General features: G+C 40.6%; 1 protein-coding gene across 1 annotated transcript; it reads left to right on the top strand.

The window, feature by feature from the left end:
• Positions 1-286: 286 nt before the first annotated feature.
• xpot (exportin, tRNA (nuclear export receptor for tRNAs)) lies at positions 287-17,851 on the top strand. The gene is made up of 25 exons (XM_044343117.1): positions 287-444; positions 3,186-3,339; positions 4,299-4,381; positions 4,491-4,547; positions 4,640-4,709; positions 5,231-5,449; positions 5,662-5,846; positions 7,215-7,383; positions 8,384-8,620; positions 9,580-9,618; positions 9,703-9,765; positions 9,853-9,977; positions 11,690-11,834; positions 11,925-12,044; positions 12,164-12,258; positions 12,610-12,679; positions 12,873-13,111; positions 13,562-13,847; positions 14,068-14,257; positions 14,494-14,610; positions 14,708-14,823; positions 14,912-14,959; positions 15,050-15,121; positions 16,822-16,878; positions 16,990-17,851. The coding sequence occupies exons 2-25, from the start codon at positions 3,253-3,255 to the stop codon at positions 17,014-17,016; spliced, it is 2,916 nt and encodes a 971-aa protein (XP_044199052.1). The 5' UTR covers positions 287-444; positions 3,186-3,252; the 3' UTR covers positions 17,017-17,851.
• Positions 17,852-22,335: the final 4,484 nt, after the last annotated feature.

A 22,335-nucleotide genomic window follows, 5' to 3' on the forward strand; every position in this document is an offset into this window, starting at 1 on the left:
AATAATACGTGAATTAGGTTTTACTGTTAATATTTGTACTTTTGAGTGAATCTCTTCCTGCGGCGGTGACCCGGATGCGATATTTTTTTTCCTAGGATGGCGATGTCATGACCCGCCCTACTCTGCCTCTGATTGGCTTACCCCGATATTGTTACTACTACTTCTAACCAATTCCAATCCTCATGCTTAAACCTAACCAATCCAACCAACGAAGGAAGCGAGTACTAGCCAATCATAAGCACAGTAGGGCGGGTCATGACTTCGCCGTCCTAGGGAAAAAAAATTGGCGACCCGGATGCTAACCGGGCGGACACGCCGCACCACCGCTTCTGTCGTGTAACCGACATGCAACCGATTTCTGGAGGCTTCGCAGCGGCTCCGTGATGATTTAACGACAGAGAGAGAGAGGAGAGAAAACACCCGATGAATTGAGGCTTAACTAAGGTGAGCTTTTCGGAAAGTGTCGTTTCTTTTTTACGTTAAATAAAAAACGGTTAGCGGAGTTTGTCACCGTGAGATTTTCACAGCGATGATGTGATTGAAGGAAGCAAGTAACCGTTACAGAGACGAACTAAACAAGGATAAAAAAGCGCCATTAAATGCCTTTTACTCCCTGTAGACTCTCTGTATCGCTGTTAAAGAAAGATTTCCCGGTTTTATAACGTGTACCAGTGTCAGGATGATCCAGCAGGCGAGCTCTGAGGCTAGTCGGCTAACGCTAGCTGCAGTTAGCCGCAGTCAGCTATTCTGCTGGCGGAGCGAAGTTGTTAGCTCGCTGGGTCAACTTTTCTGAGGAGTGGCCCGGCCAGCAGCTCGCATCTTCAGCCTCAAAAAACAGCTCGTTTATTGTAGACATCCAACCCCTAAAATGACCCGTGTACCTGTTTAATTAGTGGTGTTTAATTAACAACGCGACATCGTGGCCAAAATTGTTGACGCTGTGTTGCATCATGTGAGCTGTCAGGTTGTATTGTTCATCCTCTGTAAATACAGTCTGTGCTGGAAAGTAACGAAGTACATTTACTCAAGTACTGCACTTAAGTACAATATTGAAGTACTTGTACTCAGTAGGTGATTTGTTCATTTCTAACAGGGGTGATGGCCCAGTGTGACTGCAGGATTATCATACAGGCCCAGCCACATATTTTATATTATAATTGGTAATTTAATTTAGATTTTACAGAACTGCTTTTAGGCTGAATACATATTTTGTGTAGGCCTAGTCTTTTACTGGATGTGGACATTAAGCGCTTTAATAAAGCTTATTATTCATAACACACTGTAGTCTTATAAACTTTACCTGTAATTATGTAACTGTAATCTAATTGGTTAATGTTCTCAGTCACATGACCTGCTCCACTCCCAGGTGACATCAAACATCAATAGTATAAATTATATCTGTAGTCATGTCTCCCCTAAAATATTTAGTTAGAGAGGTGGATTAGTCTGGGGTGTATATTCAGCAGCACAAACGCTACTGAATGATTATAGAAATATTATAAGAAAATTATAGGAATACTACAGGCAGCAGTGTGTCTATGATCCTCTCGCTCTTCCACGACTACACGTTGCTACTTGTCACTTTACGGTAATGTGTATATATATAGAATTGAGCATTTATAGTATACACAGTACATTCAGACCAAACTCCTTCCGTGTAAGAATTGTGGAGGCCACCGTGCTCTTGGGAACCTTCAATGCAGCAGACTTTTTTTTTTCTAGCCTTCCCCAGATCTTTGCCTCAACACAATCCTGTCTCTGAGCTCTGCAGGCAGTTCCTTCCACCTCATGGCTTGGTTTCTGCTCTGATATACATTGTCAGCTGTGAGACCTTATATAGACCGTTGTGGGCCTTTCCAGATCATGTCCAATCAATTGAATTTATGTTCACAGCTATATAATTAACTTCATACTTTCTGCTCGCCAGCCTCACTGTCTCACACACACTTACACACACTCTCTCTCTCTCTCTCTCTCTCTCTCTCTCTCTCTCTCTCTCTCTCTCTCTCTCTCTCTCTCTCTCTCTCTCTCTCTTCAACCCCCTCAGCGATAGCACTGGTTAGGAAAAACCGTTGATCGTCTCTTCAATCGCCAATTGATCACCAATCGGCACCAGCCCTGTATTGAGTGTAGATTGATGATGGAACATAACAAAAAAGTGAAAAACGTGAAGGGTTTAGAGTACTTTCTGAATGCACTGTAGTTTAGAGATTATTATAAATCCAAGACGAAACTGACAGAAGGGCGGGACTGAAGGAAAAAGGCGCAATTACAAATCCTTCTGCTACTTCAGCACCACAGACAGCGCCATGGATTTATCAATACTCAGCTCAGTCAGGCTGCTGATATTTCAGAGTCGGGGTCATAGGTTCTAACTTAAACAAACCTCAGTGAGATAAAGGATCAATGAGTCAGGCAGACCAGGCTAACCCCTGCACTCTCTCTGCTACTAGTGGGTTGAGAGGGGGGAGGCATTTTGGTAATTTTGCTAACAAGGGGGACCCCCCCCCCCCCCTTCATCCCCGTCAAATCACCTACTGTTCGTACTTTACTTGAGTATTTCCATGTGATGCTACTTTCTACATTTCAGAGGGAAATATTGTACTTTCTACTCCACTACATTTATTTGACAGCTTTAGTTACTTTTCAGATGCAGATTTGACACAATGGATAATATAACAAGCTTTTAAAATACAACACATTGTTAAAGATGAAACCAGTGGTTTCCAACCTTTTTGGCTTTTGACGTCTTACAAAAAGCAGTGTGTAGTCGGGGTCACATTTCACATGTCTATGAGTTGTTAACAGCTCCACCAAATAGTCATTTTTCCCTAATGTAGTGGAAGTATAAAGTAGCAACAAAAGGAAATACTCAAGTAAAGTACAAGTACCTCAAAACTGTACTTACTTGGTTACTTTTCACCACTGCTGATGCATAAGGATTAATAATGTACTTAATATTTAGCTAATATATCAGTTACAATGGAGGATTTATTGCTCAACAAGTTCTTCTTATAATACTTAAAGAAAATGTAGTTTTACTTTTACTCAAGTAGGATTTTAGATACAGGACTTTTACCTATAATGGAGTATCTTTACATTGAGGAATTACTCCTTCTACTTTCTTCCACCACAGTTGAAAGTGTTTCCTCACGTTTTCCTTCCTTCATGCTTTGATTTTCCAGATGAAAGGAATCTGCCTGACAGCAGCAGAGAGGAGTGAACCTGCCTTGGAGGAAAGCTAACCCACGAATGGCCTGCCAGTCTGTCGCTGCAATCATGGACGAGCAGGCCCTGCTGGGGCTCAACCCGAACGCCGACGCCGGCTACAGGCAGAGGGTAAGAAGCTCCCGAGTTTCAGAACATTTCACCCACAAATGTTATTTATTATGGAAGAAGTGAAAGCAGCTTTAATAGATATTTGGATGTAATGTGTTGGTCGTGGCTCGTAGTGATGAACCTACAGAGAATCATCAGAGACTCTGCAGCTCCTCTCGGCTTTACGGAGCTTTATAGTGAGTTTCAGCTCATTGTTTATCTGTCTGGCTGCAACTTTTACTGTTCTGGTTCACTCTCAGCGCTCTCATAGCCTCGTTTTCACACGTACACTACCTGCTCAGCACCGAACAGACACAGTTAGCTGTAGACTAGCTGGTGAACATATAGTGGAACATTGGAAAACGAAAACACGTCGGCAGTTTTTATACATTGAGGAGGACGTAGAGGCGCTGGGGGGTTTTTCCGTCAGTAGAAACAAGACAAACAGAGTCGACACAGGTGGATCAGTTGAAATCTGACTTCCTGCTGACATCATCACCAGTAAATAGGTCAGTTACACAATCAAAACACCAACTAAATCAGCCACACAGGCACTAAACACACACACATCCCACCTCCATATTTCAGTTTTTATTCATGTCAGCTGCTTGGATGAAATTATTCATATCCATATCTATTATTTTCATAATTTATATATTGAAATATCTTGATAATCCAGTGAATGGTGTGGCATACAGTGTGTTGGAGTGCCTCCTTTTCCGTTCAATCCAGAATCGATATTCCCAAAGATTCCCACCCTTATCTGAGACATTTAAACAAGCTAATATTTCTATTAAAATGACTAAAACGATTATTTAATTAAAAATAAACTAATTTATTATCTGTTGACTAATCATTGCAGCTCTAGAGAATACTCTTTTTACTTCATATCACTTTTTTTCCAACTCAGCAGTGTCACCACTCCTGCGTCAAATTCCAGATATCATGAGAGTATTGTGTCTTGTCATGTGTGTCTTCAGGCCATGGCATACTTTGAGCAGCTGAAGGAGTCTCAGGATGCCTGGGAGGTGTGTGCAGAGGCCCTCGCTAAAGGGATTTACAAGTGAGTTTCAGCTCAAACTAAACCACCTGCCCAGATAACAAGTTAGCTTTTTTTTTTTTTTTTTATGGATCGTGTTTCACGTGTGTTTAAACATATTTTATTGTTTCAGTGACGACCATGTGAAGTTCTTCTGCTTCCAAGTTTTGGAACATCAGATCAAGTTCAGGTGAGGAGGAAGAACCCAGTGCGGTATCTTCTCTGTAGGAACGATTGTTTTATCCGACTGAACTGACAGGTGTACCGTTGGTTGTGTTGCAGACACGCTGGTCTGAGTGGCGCTCAGCAGCAGCTCATCAGAGAGACTCTGATGAAGTGGCTCCAGTGTCAGGTACAGCATCTCATCATATGTCGCAGAAAACATGTAAAACACAAGTATCGTCCTTTTTAAATCATCTTTATCAGCTGAGAAACACTCTGGAGGTTAACTGAGCAACTTTGACACAACGATACACCATAAACAAACATGAAAATAAAGTCATATATATCCTGTGGAGGTTGGGGGGGGTGGAGGGTTGTTATTAATAAGGGGTTTTAGACAAGAGGAGACGTCTGCGAATAAAAATCTCCTGAATGATGAACACTGAAGTAATCCCAACCAGGAGAAGCTGCTTGTTTAACAATGAAGACAACAACTCCCATGATCCCTTGCTACTTCACAACGTCATCAATGGAGGCTCAAAATTAAAAAGAAATCTCAAAAAATTCAGTTGCATTTTAGTGGGTTAAACTATTAAAGGGTTAAAAAAAATCAAAAACGAAATAATGGGCTAAATTAAAGAAGAAATTAGATAAGAACGATCAATTATGAGTTTTAACTGAGACTGTTGATGTTTTCTTCCGTCTGTGCAGCTGATAAACGCTCAGCCTGAGAAGCCCTTCATCAGGAACAAAGCAGCTCAGGTGTTCGCCCTGACCTTCGTCATGGAGTACCTGACTCTGTGGCCCAAGTTCTTCTTCGACATCCTGTCTCTGGTGGGTCTGAACCCTCACGGCGTGGACGTCTACCTGAGGACGCTCATGGCCATCGACGCCGAGGTGGTGGACCGAGACATCCTGCACGCACCTGAGGCAAGATCACGCTTTCTAATGACGGGGGTCCCATCAGCAGAGTTAAAATAAAGCTGGAAATGTGTTTGATTATCAGCAGACGTTGGGGGATTATTGCATGTTTATGCTTCCTTCAAAGATACTGATGTCAGAATTAAAATCTGATGTATCTGTGAAGTGAGTTTGTACTTTGAACTGACGGACTCATCTTCTCGTTTCCTTCCTCACTTCAGGAGACGCGCAGGAACACTTTAATCAAAGACACCATGCGGGAGCAGTGCATCCCAAACCTGGTGGAGTCCTGGTTCCAGATCCTGCAGACGTACCAGCAGTCCCACCCAGAGCTCACCTGTCAGTGTCTGGAGGTGGTGGGAGCCTACGTGTCCTGGATCGACCTCAACCTCATCGCCAACGACCGGTCAGTCTCTCGCTCTTCACAAACACACAAAAGAGAGACTTTAAAGCCCCTGGAAAGGCAAATCCATGATTGGCTATTAATCATGTAATTTGGGATCTAATGTGCATAAAGTAAACACCTAAAAACTATGAGAACAGCCTTTGACGTAGTCTATGTAATTCTTCAGAAAGTTTCTCTCCCTTCCCTTGTTACTGGGTGTCAGTTAGGCGGGGCTAAACTAGGGAATTTATTACGTAATAAATACCTGCGCAATCATATTTAGGAGAAAGATGATTGACGTGGCTATCTGGCCAAGCTGACTTCACAACACTTTCTCTCATCTCCCCCATGATAAAACAATGCAGTGCACTTTTCTTTGCTTTTAGCTAGAATGAGAATTCAATTAGCCTGATATAGTTTAAAAGTTACTATGTTAAGCTAACTAGCAGACTTGGCTACACCATCCAAATCTGTATTAATCACTGAGTGGATAAGTAGCTCAAAAGTGTAGCATAGCAATGCTAATGCTAACCATTTCATGTAAGTGAATGAAAGATGCTAAAACACTTAGCTTCTTAGTCTGGGAGGTATAGTTCAATAAAAACAGATATGTGTGGTCTAGTCTAGTCTGCTAGTTAGCCGATTAGTCAAGATAACTAGTAGACCACCGGGGTAGTTTTGAATAGAAAAGCTAATATTAACTGTTTCATGTAAGTGAATGGAAGATGCTAAAACGATTAGCGCCATACTCCAGGAGGTATAGTTCAATAAAAACACAGTTTCAGGTGGTCTAACCTAGTTTGTTAGTTAGTGGATTAGTCAAACCTTTGACCAAGTAGGGTCCATTCGATAGATTTGGTAGCTACTAGCAAAACGTTCAAGCTATGCTAACTGTTTCATGTATGTGAATGGAGGATGCTAAAACGATTAGCATCATACTCTGGGAGGTATAGTTAAATAAAAACACAGATTTGGGTGGTTTGACCTGTTTTGCTAGTTAGTTGATTAGTCAAGTTTTTAACCAAGTAGGGTCCATTTGATAGATTTGGTATTTTATTCCATATCAGCAAAACATTTTAGTGAATGAATAGAAAATAAAACAGTACCTGAGCTGAAAGTGAGCTGTCAATCAAACGTGATCTGGACACGCCCACACAGTCCTGAGAAATGCTTTGAGCAGCCAAATGAGCTGTTTGAGCTCAGTTTTCTAATAGTTATGAATGTTTATTTTCATTCAGATTGTTGTGGATGCTTAATGAGACACTCAACTTTGATATCATATATGCATTTTTTTTATAATTTCAAGCCACGTTTCCAGAGGCTTTAACAAACAGAACCAGCCAGAGAAAAGAGCAGTTTTCTGATGTATCACACGCTTCACGGTTTCAGGTTTGTGAACCTGCTGCTGAGTCAGATGTCGGTGGAGGAGCTCAGAGAGGAGGCCTGCGACTGCCTGTTTGAAATCGTCAACAAAGGAATGGACCCCGTCGATAAAACCAAGCTGGTGGAGTCTCTGTGCCAAGTGCTGCAGTCCGCTGGATTCTTCAACGTGGATCAGGTGAGAGTCCACCTGCCAGAGCTCTGCTTCGGTTTTAACGATCTGCAGTGACGTGAGAGGTTCATTTTGGAGCAATGAACATGTCTGGTGACATAAGCAGGGTTTCCATGACGATAAAAAGCTGTAAAAAGTCATTCTTAAAGGAAATTTCTGGTTTATCGCAACTTCCGTCCATCATTTCATCAGTTAGCGCTGTAGACAAGACAGTCGAGTTCAGGTCTAAGCAGCTCTGAGTCACTGAGGTGAGACAAGGAAGCAGACAGTCCAAACATGACCTTTAATATTAACCATAATTATTCATCCAAACCCTGAAATAGCTGAAAAAAATGGAAAATAGTTGAGATGCATGTTTTCACTACGTAACTGGTAACACTCTACTTTAATCCGCCCATATTTAGCATTTATTTAACATTCATGAGCATCATATAACCAGTTAATAAAAGGTTTATAACTCACTGTAATGCAGCTGTCTGCAGATATAAGTGTTTACTGTAATTCCTCCTGTGGACACCCAGATGTGTTTGCTGCTGTATGAACAGATAATGACAATATAGTAAAACACAGCTGTAATAATATAAGATTTCTTCACAGGACAAGTTATAACTGTCCATATATCTGCTTATAACTACATGATAGTGTGTTTTAAACATCATTTAATTGCTAATATGGATACCCGTCCTTTTTGTGTGTGATTGTTAAAATCCAGTTAGTACATGTTGCATATTTTTAGTTTTGATTGGTAGTAAAGAAGTAGACAGGAAATGAGAGGTTTAGATTTTTAATTGGTAATAAATTCCATCAGATGGTATTAAAATGTCTTAGAAAGTGTGTGAAGAGAAAACAGTCGATGGTGGTTGGTTTGGTCTTTGCAGCTCAGTGCAGATATGAGAGAAAAGAGGACCAGGTTTACTTCAGAGCCACATGTTTATATTCACACCCAGAGGCTTTTCCTGCTTCCTGGATGGCAGAAGTTTTTATTTCTCTCTTCCTGTCTCGTCAGGAGGAGGACGTGGACTTCCTGGCCAAGTTCTCGCGGCTGGTGAACGGGATGGGACAGAGTCTGGTGCTGAGCTGGACCAAGCTGGCCAAGTCCGGCAACGTGAAGGAGGCGGCCGAGACGCTGCAGGCCATGGAGGCCAAAGTGCCGCTGCTGCTGCAGCTGCTGGTGCACGAGGACGACGACATCTCCGCCAACATCGTCGGCTTCTGCTACGAATACCTGCACGTCCTCAAACAGGTGAGTCCTGAAGCGTCAACTGGACCAATGTAGGGCTGCAAATAATGATTATAATAATGATTATTATAATCGGTTAATCAATTAATTGTTTAATCTGTATAAGATGATGTCTTCAGATGTCTTGTTATGTCCGAAAAACAGCCGAAAACCCAAAAATATTCAAGTTACAAGTATATAAAACACAGAAAAGCAACAAATTTTTGCATTTGAGAAGCTGTTGCCAGCAAGCGTTTGGTATTTTTATTTTAAAATGACTAAAACCAGTTATCAATGATCAGAATAGCTACCAATAAAGGTTTGGGTCGATCAGCTAATCGACGCGGCTCTAGACGAGTCAGGAGGAATTACAAGCTTCTTCTTGGTGGGAAGTCCTGGAATAAAGTTGTGGAGATGTCAGGAAATATTGATTGTAGAGCTTCTACGATTCATTCATCTTAATCAATTAATCAATAGATATTCAGTTGAGAAGCCTTATTGATAACGGAGCCAACTATTATATTAATATTTTCTAATATTCTCTAATTTCAGCCACTCAGTTGTGAGAGTTTGCTTTCTTAGTCTTATATAATGTTAAACTAAATATCTTCAGTTGCAATTACAAGAACCATTTAGTAGCTTTTCTGGAGCTTTCAGTCATATTGCACATTCATATAAATATTATAAGTATTAGAAATAAATATGTTGAAGTTTTGGACATAAAAGCAATTAAATAACTTTGGTCTTTCTGGTATTTTAGACCATTTAAATAATAAATTATCGCCTTAATCACTTTATAGGAAGTTAGTAGAATATATAAAAATACTTTGACATGTTGCATTTGTTAGTGATTTTTTTTACATATTGGAAATGGTGTAAAATTTCTGCCGCTACTCAAATGAATGTTGTGAGTTTTCTGTGAGTTGAATTTGTTGTTTTAGTTTAGGAAACACTTTTACAATATGTTTTTTGTTTTTTTGTAGCTTCCCCAGCTGACAGACCAGCAGAAAACAAACATAGAGGTGAGTGTTTGATTGCGATGATGCTGTTAGTTGTAGCTTTATATTTTCAAGATAAAATATTAATACTTTGCATTTTCACTGCAGGCAATCATGCTCGCCGTCATGAAGAAACTGACATACGACGACGAGTACAACTTTGAAAACGAGGTATTTTTTCATTATTCGGTGCTGACTTTTAGCCGTTAGACTCGGTGAACGTTAAACAGTAACGGACCCTCTGGTTTCGTCGGTCAGGGTGAGGACGAGGCGATGTTCGTGGAGTACAGGAAGCAGCTGAAGATGCTGTTGGACCGTCTGGCTCAGGTGTCTCCAGAGCTGCTGCTGGAGGCCGTACGCCGAGTCTTCACCAACACCATGCAGTAAGAGCCTGAATTTACTTATGTAGAGAGAAAAAAAAAAACGATTTGTGACAGCGCCACCAACTGTTGGATCACCAGATTTGAACAATGTAATCCTGAGATAAAGTAAAAAGGTGTTAGAGCACCATTCATTTAGAGTCCGTCCACCTTTTGTGGATTACATTAATAAATTACTGTTGGCTTCTTACTTGCAAAGCTTTTATTGCTCTTACAGTAACGTAGCTGGTTCACTGTCTCTCCTCTGCTCCGCTGTGTTGCACACACACGGGAGGCCGAGCCCCGCCCTCGCTGAAACACACAGAGCAGAGGAAATGACACAATAGAGGGATTACTCATAGTATTTACCTAATTTATGTGCACTCGCTTCATTTCAGAGAGTCTCTACTGCGTTTTATTGTCATTTATGGTCATGCTGCTTCTCTCCTCTGCTCTGTGATGCGACACAGCGGAGCAGAGGAGAGACAGTGAACCAGGCGAAGCACTCAAGTTGACAACTACACTTGTTATGTTACTGTAAATACAATAAAAGCTTTGCAAGTAAAAAGCCAAGAAGTCATTTAATCCATGCGACAGATGGACAGACGATGGGGGGGGGGTATAATATGTATCCAGTGTTTTCCCTATATTCATTTTGAATATGAGCACCGCTGCTAAAATTTCAGACGATCATTAATGTCAACGTGCTACTAATGATTTTCACTCGTACACTGTGTACAAAAACCCTGCGTTATTGTGGATTTTTTTTTTAGTCATCCTCCTCCTCTTCGTTCATCTACGTGAAAGGTACAAGAGTAACGTAATGTGCGTGTGTAGTCGCGCGAGCGGCAGAAACGTGACGTAAGCGCGAGCGGAGCAGACGAAAAGTTTAGCAGTAAGTTGTCGATCTGGCAGTAAATGTAGAGTGCAGACTACAGATTGTCAGTTAATAAATGCTGCAGCTCCTCAAGACAAAGAAAATACTCATCTATCAAAGGGGGTTAGCCCCGAAGTTAGCAACAACGCGTTAGCTTGACCAGGCTCACTTAAGGTGGACTGACTTTTAAAGTGGACCAGCAATTCTCATTTTAGTGTCAATGTGAGCCGCTGTTTGACAGAGAAATGTCTGGTGAGTCTCTTTCTTGAGTCCCCCCCCTCCCGCCGCCGCTGCCGCCGCTCCAAGGCAGTCAACCTATGGGAAACACTGGTATCATTATCAGGATATGAGCCCTAATCATGCACATTTAACACCATTATTAACTAAAAGAAGCTAAAACACACAGTAACGCCTTATTTTAAGTCTCTATATTTGACATTTAGAAACAGCATAAAAACAGTTAGTACACTATAACGATATAAATGTTTATTAATGTGTTAGTCAACAACTATAACTCCTCCTGTGCTGCTGTATAAACAGATAATGAATGTAATAATGTAATATGTCGTCATATTATAGTTGACAAATTCTGTACATATGTTCATATATCTGCTCATAACTACATTATATTTAATATATATTTACTGAATGTTAATATAATGCTTATGGATGTTAAATAGGAGGACTTAAGGTAAAGTGTTACCAAATAAATAAATAATAACAGTAACAATCACACCAATGAAAATCTGCATGGAGGTCTGAACCAGCAGGCGTCAGTAGTCCAGTCTACAGGTTTTTACTCCAGTCAAACAATAAATAAGTTTATCTTGTATTTGTGTTTTGTTTTTTTGTTTTTCAGGAACTGGCAGACGGCTCCGTTCATGGAGGTGGAGGTGGCCATCAGGCTGCTGTACATGCTGGGCGAGGCCCTGCCGGCGTCTCACGGCGCTCATTTCTCCGGAGACACGGCGAAGACGAGTGCTCTGCAGGACATGATGAGGACGGTCAGTCACATGATTCCACTCTGATATGTATAGTTCAGTTATCTGCTCGACGGTACGGACACCTGAACGTTACTTTATTTCCATCCTCAGCTGGTGTCCTGCAGCGTCAGCAGCTACCAGCACAGCTCGGTGTCTCTGGAGTTCTTTGAAACGGTTGTTCGATACGATAAATTCTTCATCGTGGAGCCTCAGCACATTCCAAATGTTTTGGTGAGTAACTTTTTTTTTTTTTTTTTGCAGATTATAAGAAAATCTACACTCTGAAATACATTTTTAGATAACTCCTGTGTGACTGAAGATGTGTTTAAATGTGTTGCGTTCACTGTCAGATGGCATTTCTGGACCAAAGAGGACTGAGACACAACAGCCCAAAGGTCCGCAGCAGAGTGGCCTACCTCTTCTCCAGATTCATCAAGACTCTGCAGTGAGTCCACTAGAGTACATTACAGTCCTGCACTAAACTCAGACGTGTTTATTCAACTTAATGATATTTTAATGAGTCTTAAGATAATAACTTCAGAGCAAAGATATTAACTTTGTGTCACATTTGTGGGCACAAGATTGTATCTAGATGTCCTGATAACATTATAACTTGAATAAAATGAAAGTGCACACAAGATAATAACTTGTTATATTGATAATAAGATATGGATCTTGTGCAAACTAAATTAGAACTTGATATCTTTGTAAATACGATGACAAATAGGACGTCCTGTGTGATAAACATGATGTTCTTTGTGTTGTGAGTTGTTGTTGACGCTCTTGTTTTTGACAGTAAACATATGAATGCCTTCACTGAGGACATCCTGACCAGGATCCAGGACCTGCTGGAACTCACTCCTCCTGTAAGGATCAATATCTGATCAATCACTCATATCGTTCTTATACCCAGAAACTCTCAGCTGCCCAAAGTTAACTGTTGTCCCAGATTTTTGCAATTAAAGAAATGTGACATTAAAATCAAGATTAATTCCAGTAGAAAACAATACAAACAGTTAAAAAACAAGTTAATAAGATTTTGAATTGTCGTCTCTCCAGGAAAACGGCTTCCCGGCTCTCCTGACCAGCGACGACCAGCTCTTCATGTTCGAGGCGGCGGGCGTGCTGATAGTGAACGGCGAGAGTCCCGCGGAGAGGAAACAGGCGCTGATGAGGAGCCTCCTGACGCCGCTGATCGACGCCTTCCGCCTGCTGCTCGCCAAACTGCCGCAGGAGACGGAGGAGGAGAGACAGGCCGCCCTCGCCGACTGTCTGAGCCACGCCGTCGGCTTCGCCAGGTGAGGATCCAGACGGGAGGTTTTGGGAACAGCGACACAAGACGTTCAGACACGTTACTTAAAAGCTTCAGAAACAAGTAAAGCTGCAAAGCAGCGTCGGTCGGGACCTCGCACTCATTTTGCTTTTTAAAAATGAGGGATATTTATAACAAGTGTGGTGTGCTTTTATTTTGAAAGATTGACTGACAGGATGAGAATTTTCTGCAGGGTGAGACATGTCTGTCTTGCTCACACCTGTGTGTAAAACAAATTAATTTCCTAATTTTTTGAGCATGTTTAGGGGGTCAAATTAAGGGTTTAAGTGGCGTAATAATAAAGAAACAAACAAACAAACACACGAAAAACAACAGGGTTAAACAATAGGTTTTGGGCTCAGTCCCTAAAAAATAATAACTTGATAGAAGTATAACACAAATGATCAGAGATTCAATCATTTCTTCTTCTCTGCAGTCGGACCAGCAAAGCTTTCAGCAACAAGCAGACGGTGAAGCAGTGCGGCTGTACGGAGGTCTACAGAGACTGTCTGCAGACCTTCCTGCCTGCGCTGAGCTGCCCCGTCCAGCGGGGGGTGCTGCGCAGCTCCGTGCGCTCCTTCCTGCACCGGATGATCATCTGCATGGAGGAAGAGGTGCTGCCCTTCATCCCCGCAGCCTCCGAACACATGCTGAAGGACTGCGAGGCCAAAGACCTGCAGGAGTTCATCCCACTCATCAGCCAGATCACCGCCAAGTTCAAGGTACGCTGAGAAAATCTGTTTTCAAACTGATATTAATCAATTAATATTAATCAATAATAATGAACTTTACTTATGCAGCACTTCAGAACAAAGTCACAATGTTCTTTACATGGTTGACAACATTTAGACAATTAAAATAATACTATATATGAGATAAAAGGTGACAAAAGATCATCATCGACCACAGTGAGGTAACTCTTCTCTCTTGTTGCCACGGCAGCGGCAGGTGTCTCCGTTCCTGCAGCAGGTCTTCATGCCGCTCGTGGCCGCCATCTTCGAGGTGTTGGCGCGGCCGGCGGAGGACAACGACCAGGCGGCCGCGCTGGAGAAACAGATGCTGAGGAGGAGCTACTTCAGCTTCATCCAGACCATCACAGGAAGTGGCATGAACGAGGTGATGGCCAATCAGGGTGAGCGAAGAGCAGAGGCGGGTCTTAAAGGGGAAACATCAGAGTGACGTTTACAAGTCTGTTCAGACTCCGTTGGTCTCATTTTGAGTTTAATAAATACACACTGATGACTGAGCGTGATGCTAGTCCATGCCGGCGTCAAGATGTTGTTGTCATAGAAACAAGACCCATGTGCAGCGCTTCATCCCAGCACTTTTCTGCCAGCCTTAATTGTTTTTTTTTTTCCTTGCGTTAAGGAGCGGAGAACATCGAGCGAGTTGTTTTCACCATCATCCAGGGAGCCGTGGACTTCCCCGATCCCATCGCTCAGAAAACCTGCTTCATCATCCTCTCCAAACTCGTGGAACTGTGGGGTCAGAAAATCTAGAAAAACATGAAACTTACTTTTTTTTTGTTGTTGTTGTTTTTTGTTTTTTTCTGTTTCTGACGATGTTCTGATCAAAACCGCAGGAGGTAAAGACGGCATGGTGGGTTTCCCCGACTTCATCTACAAACACATCGTCCCCGCATGTTTCCTGGCTCCTCTCAAACCGACCTTTGACCTCTCAGACGCTCAGACAGTCCTGGTGAGTTTCTGTGTGCCGGCGTCTGACCTAGAAACACGCGGCTTTATCAGCTTCACAGCATTCAGTATGAACGTTGTTTGTTTTCCAGACGCTGTCAGAGTGTGCCGTCACGCTGAAAATGATTCATCTCAAAAGGGTAAAAACAGTTTTACTAATTCACTAACTTTCTTTTCTTCAAGTTTTAAAAACTGTATTTTAACACATGGATGAATTTTCTCCTTTTTAGGGGCTGGAGTTTATTCAGTTCTTACAGCAGGAGTATCTGCCCTCACTTCAGGTGTCGCCAGAAATCTCTCAGGTAAGTCGGTCAGTTCTGCAGGAAAAAGGGAAGATGCTACCCAGTTGCTTTATGGGAAATGTAGGATCCTGAAAGTCAGCATATCCTGATTTCAGATGTGAATCTATCGACTAAATTCTAAAACAGTTTTTTTAGCAAGAATGACACGCGTCCATTGTCGTCGTGTTTCTTCTTCTTCTTCTTCTTCCAATGAAACGCTGCACTGCTGTCACCATCTGTTCTGTCAGCGTTGTAACAGCGTTTCTTCAAAGCTCAGTTTTCCCCGTAGACATGACAACATCAAGCGTTTTCACATTTACAAACTCTGGAGGAGGTTTTTGGAAAAGCTTCATTTCTGGGGCAGAAAAAGGGCTTACCCCTAAATGCCACCGGGCGCGTGTGCGTCGCGTTCCGGCTCTGACGCGGCTGCTGGAGCTGATCGCGGCCGCTCTAGTCAATGTATCCGACTCCACCGGGCGCACCGCGGCGCGTTTCAGAAGCTTCCCAGAAGCGTCTCTCTGCTCTGCTGCACTAAAGATAGGCGCCTCGTCTATTTTTCACAGAAGCCGCGTCAAGCAGCACAGAGCAGATGGAGCTGGGCAGGAAGTCAGACACCGAAACAGCATTGAGCATCCGGTCAATTTTCAAAATAAAACACCCCATGCAGACTCCTGGTCGTATATCAACAATAAACGCAATTAAAACAGACGAATAAAGAAACCATGTAACTACGTAGCCTAATTAACCTCAGCAGAAGCACAAAAATCAAGGAAAATGACCAAATCAACGAAAGCTGAGCAAGTTAACACAATTGGACAGTTTAGTTGCCCTGCTACTGCAGTAATTACGGTAGCCTTAAGGGACTATCAGCTTTGACTAGGCTGCTGTAATTACTGTAGTAGGAGTGCAACTGACTTTTAATGGTGGAAGGCTTCCCCGCAGTGAAGACGCTCTGCTTCTGACGCGCTCCCGGTGAAATAGGGCGCCGTGCAGAGGACGGAGCAAAACCGCATCGGAGCCGGAACGCGGCGCACACGCGCCCAGTGGAATCCCGGGGTTAGTGTGGACGAGGTCTTCAGGGGTATCATCATCATCATCACTGCCTGCTGTGCTGAGTGTGCTGCTTCCTTGAGCCTAGATGCCAAATATCAACACACTCACACAACGTACATATTCTACTCTGACGGACAACTCGCTCTCTGTGAATTCATCTTTAAATTTAATATTTTACATAAAATAAATCCGTAGTTTCGGTTCTTATCGCCCCCCTCCGCTCAAAAACAACAACAAACATTTTTCTACTTCTTCACTTTGCTTCTGTGCAGAGTTTGTTTTCACATTCATCTGCTGAAGAAGGAAACTTTTAACACGTATATACGAGCATGATTCATGACATCACAACCAGTTTTGAGCCAATCGTGGTCCAGTATGCAACCTTACACAAGTGTGATGTGGAAACTTGAAGCCTCCAGTGAACAAACACTGAGACTGAACTTTACAGTGAAGGAGGAAACATCTGGTGTCCAGCAGGAAAACTTTAGACATCAACAATATTTACAGATTCAGAGATTCTGGTTTTTTACATGAAGGAGGAAATGATGGTTTAAGAATTAAAGAATTATTATTGAAAGCAGAGTATTTCTTTTAAGTCTTAAAACATTAAATATTACCTTTATTCAGGTGTTTTTCACCCAGTTTTCATGTTTTTTTCTTTCTAACAGGAGCTGTGTCAAGTCATCCAGCAGCCAGACATCAAAGTCCTGAAAACTTACATTAAGGTTTGAGTTGTTTTTTTTTTTTATTATAATCGATGAGATTGGCTGGTTGTCAGTTTATTTGATCAGTTTGATGGATCACCTGACGATTCTCCTTCACTCCTCTCCGTGCAGGCGTTCTTCCAGCGAGCAAAGCTGTAGGGAATAAAACTGGAAGTTCACTGGGACTGAAAGGACATTTCACAGGAAGTGGTCGGTCGTACACGCCACTTACAACGACAACAAAAAAATGGAACTTAGCATAGGAGCTGCTTTTGCACTTAAAAAGTAAATGCATAACAAAGCCCAGTCTGTCTAAGTCGGGTAAATGGACAGAAGGTCGGTGGACGGATAAATCCCTCCTGACTGCCGACGAGACGAGCTGTCCACGTGGACTCAAGAGACAGAAAGAAGCTCGACTGCTGATCAGAAACAGGGAGAACTTTCTACGGAGTCGTGTGGAAAGGGCTTTTTAGAAGTAAACAGATCTGTGGGAGAGAGGACACTACCTGTCTGGAAAACATTTGGTAATTATCCTTCAACGATCCGAACACTTCCCCTGTTAGGATTTGTGAAATGATAGCTTTACTCTAGTCAGACCTCGACGTTAGAAACCACCTTTCAGAACATGCTAGATTTGATTTTTTTCGGATGTCATTTGCTGCCACAGATTTTGGACAAAAAAAATAAGGGCTGAATTGTATTATTTTTATTTAAATGTGGCATTGATTTTTTCTTTTTCTATGTGTTGAGGATTGGATGGTTGATTTTTAAGTTTGAAGTGAAACATTAAGTGCTTACAGCCCGGCTCGATGTGCATTTGCCTTCAAGGTTTTTCGGACTTTTATTTTCCTCAATTCTCAATTCAGAAGCAAATATTATCTGTATTATCTCAACAGCTCTTTTTATTTGTTACATAATTGGATGTAGATACTCAGTTCAGAGCAACATCATTCCCCTGTGGTGTTTTTTGTGATAAAAAAAATTTAAGAAACAATCCTCATGGAATATTTCTGTTTCCTGGAAAAATAACTGATGCTTTGGGCTGTCTTAATTTCTTCTTTTTTTTTTTAAATAGATGTTTGGCATTTTTTTTGCCTTTATTGATAGAGAGGAGTCAGACAGGAAACATGGGGAGAGAGAGAGAGACATGTATGACATGCAACAGAGGTCACTGGCTGGAATCGAACCAGCAACATGGCGTGCACAGTAATCATTAGGCTACCGGAGCGCTCCCGGGATGTCTTAATTTCAGATGGAAATGAATATAAAATGGAGGAACAAAGTGTAAATAAGAGAGTAAGATGTTAAAAAATGTAAATAAAGTTCCTAGGTTTAGTTTTTTTTTAATCTTCATTACCATCTGGACTCTATGGAAGACCATTTCTGTCATAAAAACGAATAAAAAGAACGAAAAGTTAAGACTAATAAAAATAAAAATACCCTCAAAAGTCAAAAGTTTGACTTGCTAATTATTTTGACTCAGTATTTATGACTTAGTATTGCATAAGTTCGACTTGATAAACTTACAAATTTCATAATTTCACAAAGTCAAGATTTTTTACAAGTTTCAATTGTTTCGTAATTTTGAACCAATAACTTAACGAGTTTTTGTCATTAATATTGTTTAAATCATATTTTGACTCACTATCACATAATTTTGATCTGGAAAATCTTGCAATTTAAGTTGCATTTGTAAAATTGTGACAAACTATCTCATATGATCTCATAATTCTGACTAAAAAGTCATAATTCTCAGTTAACTTCTATCATAATGGTGACATAAGTATGTTAGTTTATAATAATCTTAAAGATCATTTTAAATTATCATCTCATACTTTTGACTTGGTAAAACATGTAAATTCTACAAGTATGACATAATGAGTCAAATATTTGGCTTTCAGCATTTTGACCCTCCAAAAAGACCATGATTTGACATAAAAGTCATCATTTTAAGTTACAGCCTTTTAAGTTTTCATATTTCTGATTTAGTATCTCATATTTTTGAACACCTAAAAAATCTTGATTTTGACTTAAAAAGTTTTTTAATTACTATGAGTCTTTATTTTCATATTTTTGATTTGCTGTCTTATAATATTAATTAGTCAAAGTTTTGGCTCAGTATCTCATAATTTTCCATTTTAAATCTCATAATTGTGACTTAAAATTGACATTGACATAATTTTGATTTGATATCATAAGTTTGGCTTACTTGGGCTATTTTTATTTTTGTCATTCCTTACTTTTAATCTTTTTTTTCTTTTTATGGCAGGATTGAACTTCCGTATCAAACGCATAACTCATTCATAGGAATCATTCATGTACAGCTCATGTAAAAATATGAATTTGCCCGTGTACAAAAGCAGCTCGGTGAATTTTATATTTGTGACAATTCAGGATGATCGACAAATTGATTATGCAACGCTTAACCGCGAGCAATACTGTGAAGGAGCTGTAAAACAGTTAAAAACTGTCCTAACGAAACCAATCAGTGCGAGACGATGAGATCCAACTGTGACAACTGACTGTAACGACATTTCTGCTGATGTAAAAAAGGCGAATCCACTTTTCAAACTGCTGTCGACTCTGTACTGATGCTTCTGTTCTTTAAAACTTTGGATATTGTGATTCCCCAGTTTGTGCTGTTTAACTGTACATGTCGGTCACAGAAATACCCCCCCCACCCACCCCACCACCCCACCACCCCTCATGTTCTGTTTCCTCTGTTAAAATCAGTTTGTGATGTTCAGTGCAGTCCTTGTAATTTGACTTCTTACTGTAGCTCCAATACATTTTCCCTGAAACGCTGCCTTTTGAAAACCTCCAGAGAAAAGTGCCTGAAAGTGTTAAGTGTTCATACAGGCATATAAATAAAGCTAGTTTACGATTAAATCTGGTGGTGTTCTATATGTTTCTTGTCAACACATCCCATAAAAGTCCAAAAACCAACGTGTTAGTTCGCTTCTGACTTCCCTACGCACTGTGGCTCTCAGCTCCAAGCCAGTTCGTACTGAAGATGCCAATATTATCTTAACCTTAAAAACTGATCATAAACATATAGTTTCATTTATTTAAAAAAGGCCTCAATAATTCCCTGAAACATAGGCCATTGTAGTTTTGAGCAAATGTTACTGAAGCAGGAGAAAATAGTGAATTTATGGGACTCACATTTGCATTTAAATAATACCCTTTTAATAGTATAAGCTCGTTGTTGGCTTTGTTTTTTTGTGGGATTTGTTGACAAGAAGAAAAATAGAGAAAATCGCCAGTCTCATCCTTTAATTAATAATAATAAACCATTTCATAAACTGAAACGTGAGGATTGAATTGGTTCTGTGTGCCTCCTCTACAATGAGTCAGCACCAATTTAAATTGACATCAAAATCTGCCATTATTTTGATCCTTGAAATTTTTTTTTTTACCACGTACGCTAATTCAGTCTTAACTAGCTAATTTAACAATATCGCACCAAAACCTCTATCATCAGTCTATTTATGCAAATAGTCTCAAAATTTAGAGAAATTCTTGTTAGTCATCCGATGTTTCCGATGGATATCAGGTAAATCTGTGTCCCCAGTACAGAGTTTGATCAAGGCTGTATTCAGCCTAGCTTAGCACAAAGACTGGAAGCAGGGGGAAACTGCTAGCCAAGCTAAAAAGTGACTTCTAACTCCAGCTAAAACCAGAATCTTTCCTTTTTACATCTGTTCAAAAAACTAAGATAAAAAGTAAATCGGACAAACTTGAAGTTGTCGGAAGGATTTTTTTAAGGAGTTAGGCTAGCAGTTTCCCTCTGCATCCAGTCTTTGTGCTAAGCTAGGCTAACCACGTCCTGATACAATGGCAGTTAGCTTCAAACTACCATAACAGCTAGTTACAAACAGCTAGCATAATGTTGGACATGCTAACTGTTTGTAGCTACCACAACATCAACTAGCTATGGAAACCTAGTGATTATGCTAGCCAGCTACGGGCTACACAAGCTAGCATTTTCCCCCTGCTTTCTGTCCTCATATTAAGCTAAGCTAAACATATCGTGGACCTAAATCTCTGTACTTAATGTTTAATAGGTTGTAAGAAGGTGTATTTTCCTGACTTTTATCACAGCATGCAGTTGTTGGTCGACAAATAGCTCCACTTCTAACTGCTCCTAAAACCACAATGTCTCATTTTTACATTCCTCTTTCTACACCTGTATGTAAAATGGACAACTTTAGAGTTGTTGGAAGGTGTATTTTTTGCACTTCTAATGGGCTAGCAGTTTCTCTCTGCTTCCAGTCTTTGTGTTATGCTAAGCACACAAAACTGATACCCATCTTCTCGTCTATGAATATTAAGACAACAAATGAGAGGATTTCTTGCAAATTTTCAGACTGGACTTTTAAAACTTTGTTTTGTTATTTGTGGAAAAATAAATACCTGAGCTCAGGAATACAAGGTACGTTGCTAAAAGCTGCTTCTAGCTAGGATTATGTGTTTTAAGGTGCTTTCTGTTTTTGAAGGAATGGTTTCACATTTTGGGAAAAAGTCTTAATTCATTCTGAGAGTGAGATGTTCAGATGGATATCAGTCTCCGTTTTGTTTAATAAAGAGCTGGAATCAGGATGGGGATAGCCTAGCTTAGCATAAAGACTGGAAGGAGTGGGAAAAGACTAGCCTGGATCTCACCAGAGTTAAAAAATACACCTACTAACACCTCTAAAGCTAACTTCACATATCTCGTTTTTTTTAATCTGAAATGTAAAAACCACAACCTTTGGACAGAGCCGAGATAGACAGTGTTTCAGTTTTGCCAGTTATGACTCTGTAAACATGCATATCTGTTACAACGCTAAAACACAGTTTGCTCTGACAGGATCTGCACTTAATTCACGTTATTAACGTCAACAAACCAAGTCTGTACAACCTGAATGATAGATATCCCCTCACCTACACCTGAAGTGATTCTAACGTGATTGTATCCCTCATTGTACCGTCATAGTATTCACACCGACACTAGAAGTCAACGCTGCCACTGAATGCTTGTTTTCAGTAAACCCAAAAATACAGAATTGGCTGTCTTTAAAGAAATGTGGCAGATCAAAATCACCACTTAAAGATGCTTATTGACGAATTTTCAGGTTGTTTCAGCCTGTTTTTTTTATTTTCTTTCCTTCGTCATCTTCAGCAGACCGAGGGGAGAATTGGTGGTTTGCTCTTATCTAAGAAATACTTGCCAAATGAATTCATTTGTTCATTGATGGTGAAATGTGTTGAGATCTTGATTTATTTTTTGATATGGTGATGAACCTTCTGTTAGAACATCTGTTAGAACCAATAAAGTGTTTACTAATCAAGAGGTATCATTCACTCTGCGTCATTTATTAACAGCCAAGCAGAGAAAAGTTTATACAGTCTTGCAGTTCGTTAAAGATTTTAGGGGGGAAAACACTTGTATAAGAGCAGATGTTAAGAAAACTGAAAATACGAGAAGTATGAACA

This window comes from Thunnus albacares, chromosome 23 (genome assembly GCF_914725855.1).
Source record: "Thunnus albacares chromosome 23, fThuAlb1.1, whole genome shotgun sequence".
NCBI classification, from domain to species: domain Eukaryota; kingdom Metazoa; phylum Chordata; class Actinopteri; order Scombriformes; family Scombridae; genus Thunnus; species Thunnus albacares.

What these genes read in the sequence shown, in the direction of transcription:
- xpot (XM_044343117.1), top strand. Translation starts at nt 3,253, where the DNA reads ATGGCCTGCCAGTCTGTCGCTGCAATCATGGACGAGCAGGCCCTGCTG. An exon ending in ACGCCGGCTACAGGCAGAGG is followed by an intron (nt 3,340 to 4,298) that starts GTAAGAAGCTCC and finishes GTGTGTCTTCAG; the next exon opens with GCCATGGCATACTTTGAGCA. An exon ending in TGCAGGACATGATGAGGACG is followed by an intron (nt 11,835 to 11,924) that starts GTCAGTCACATG and finishes TTCCATCCTCAG; the next exon opens with CTGGTGTCCTGCAGCGTCAG.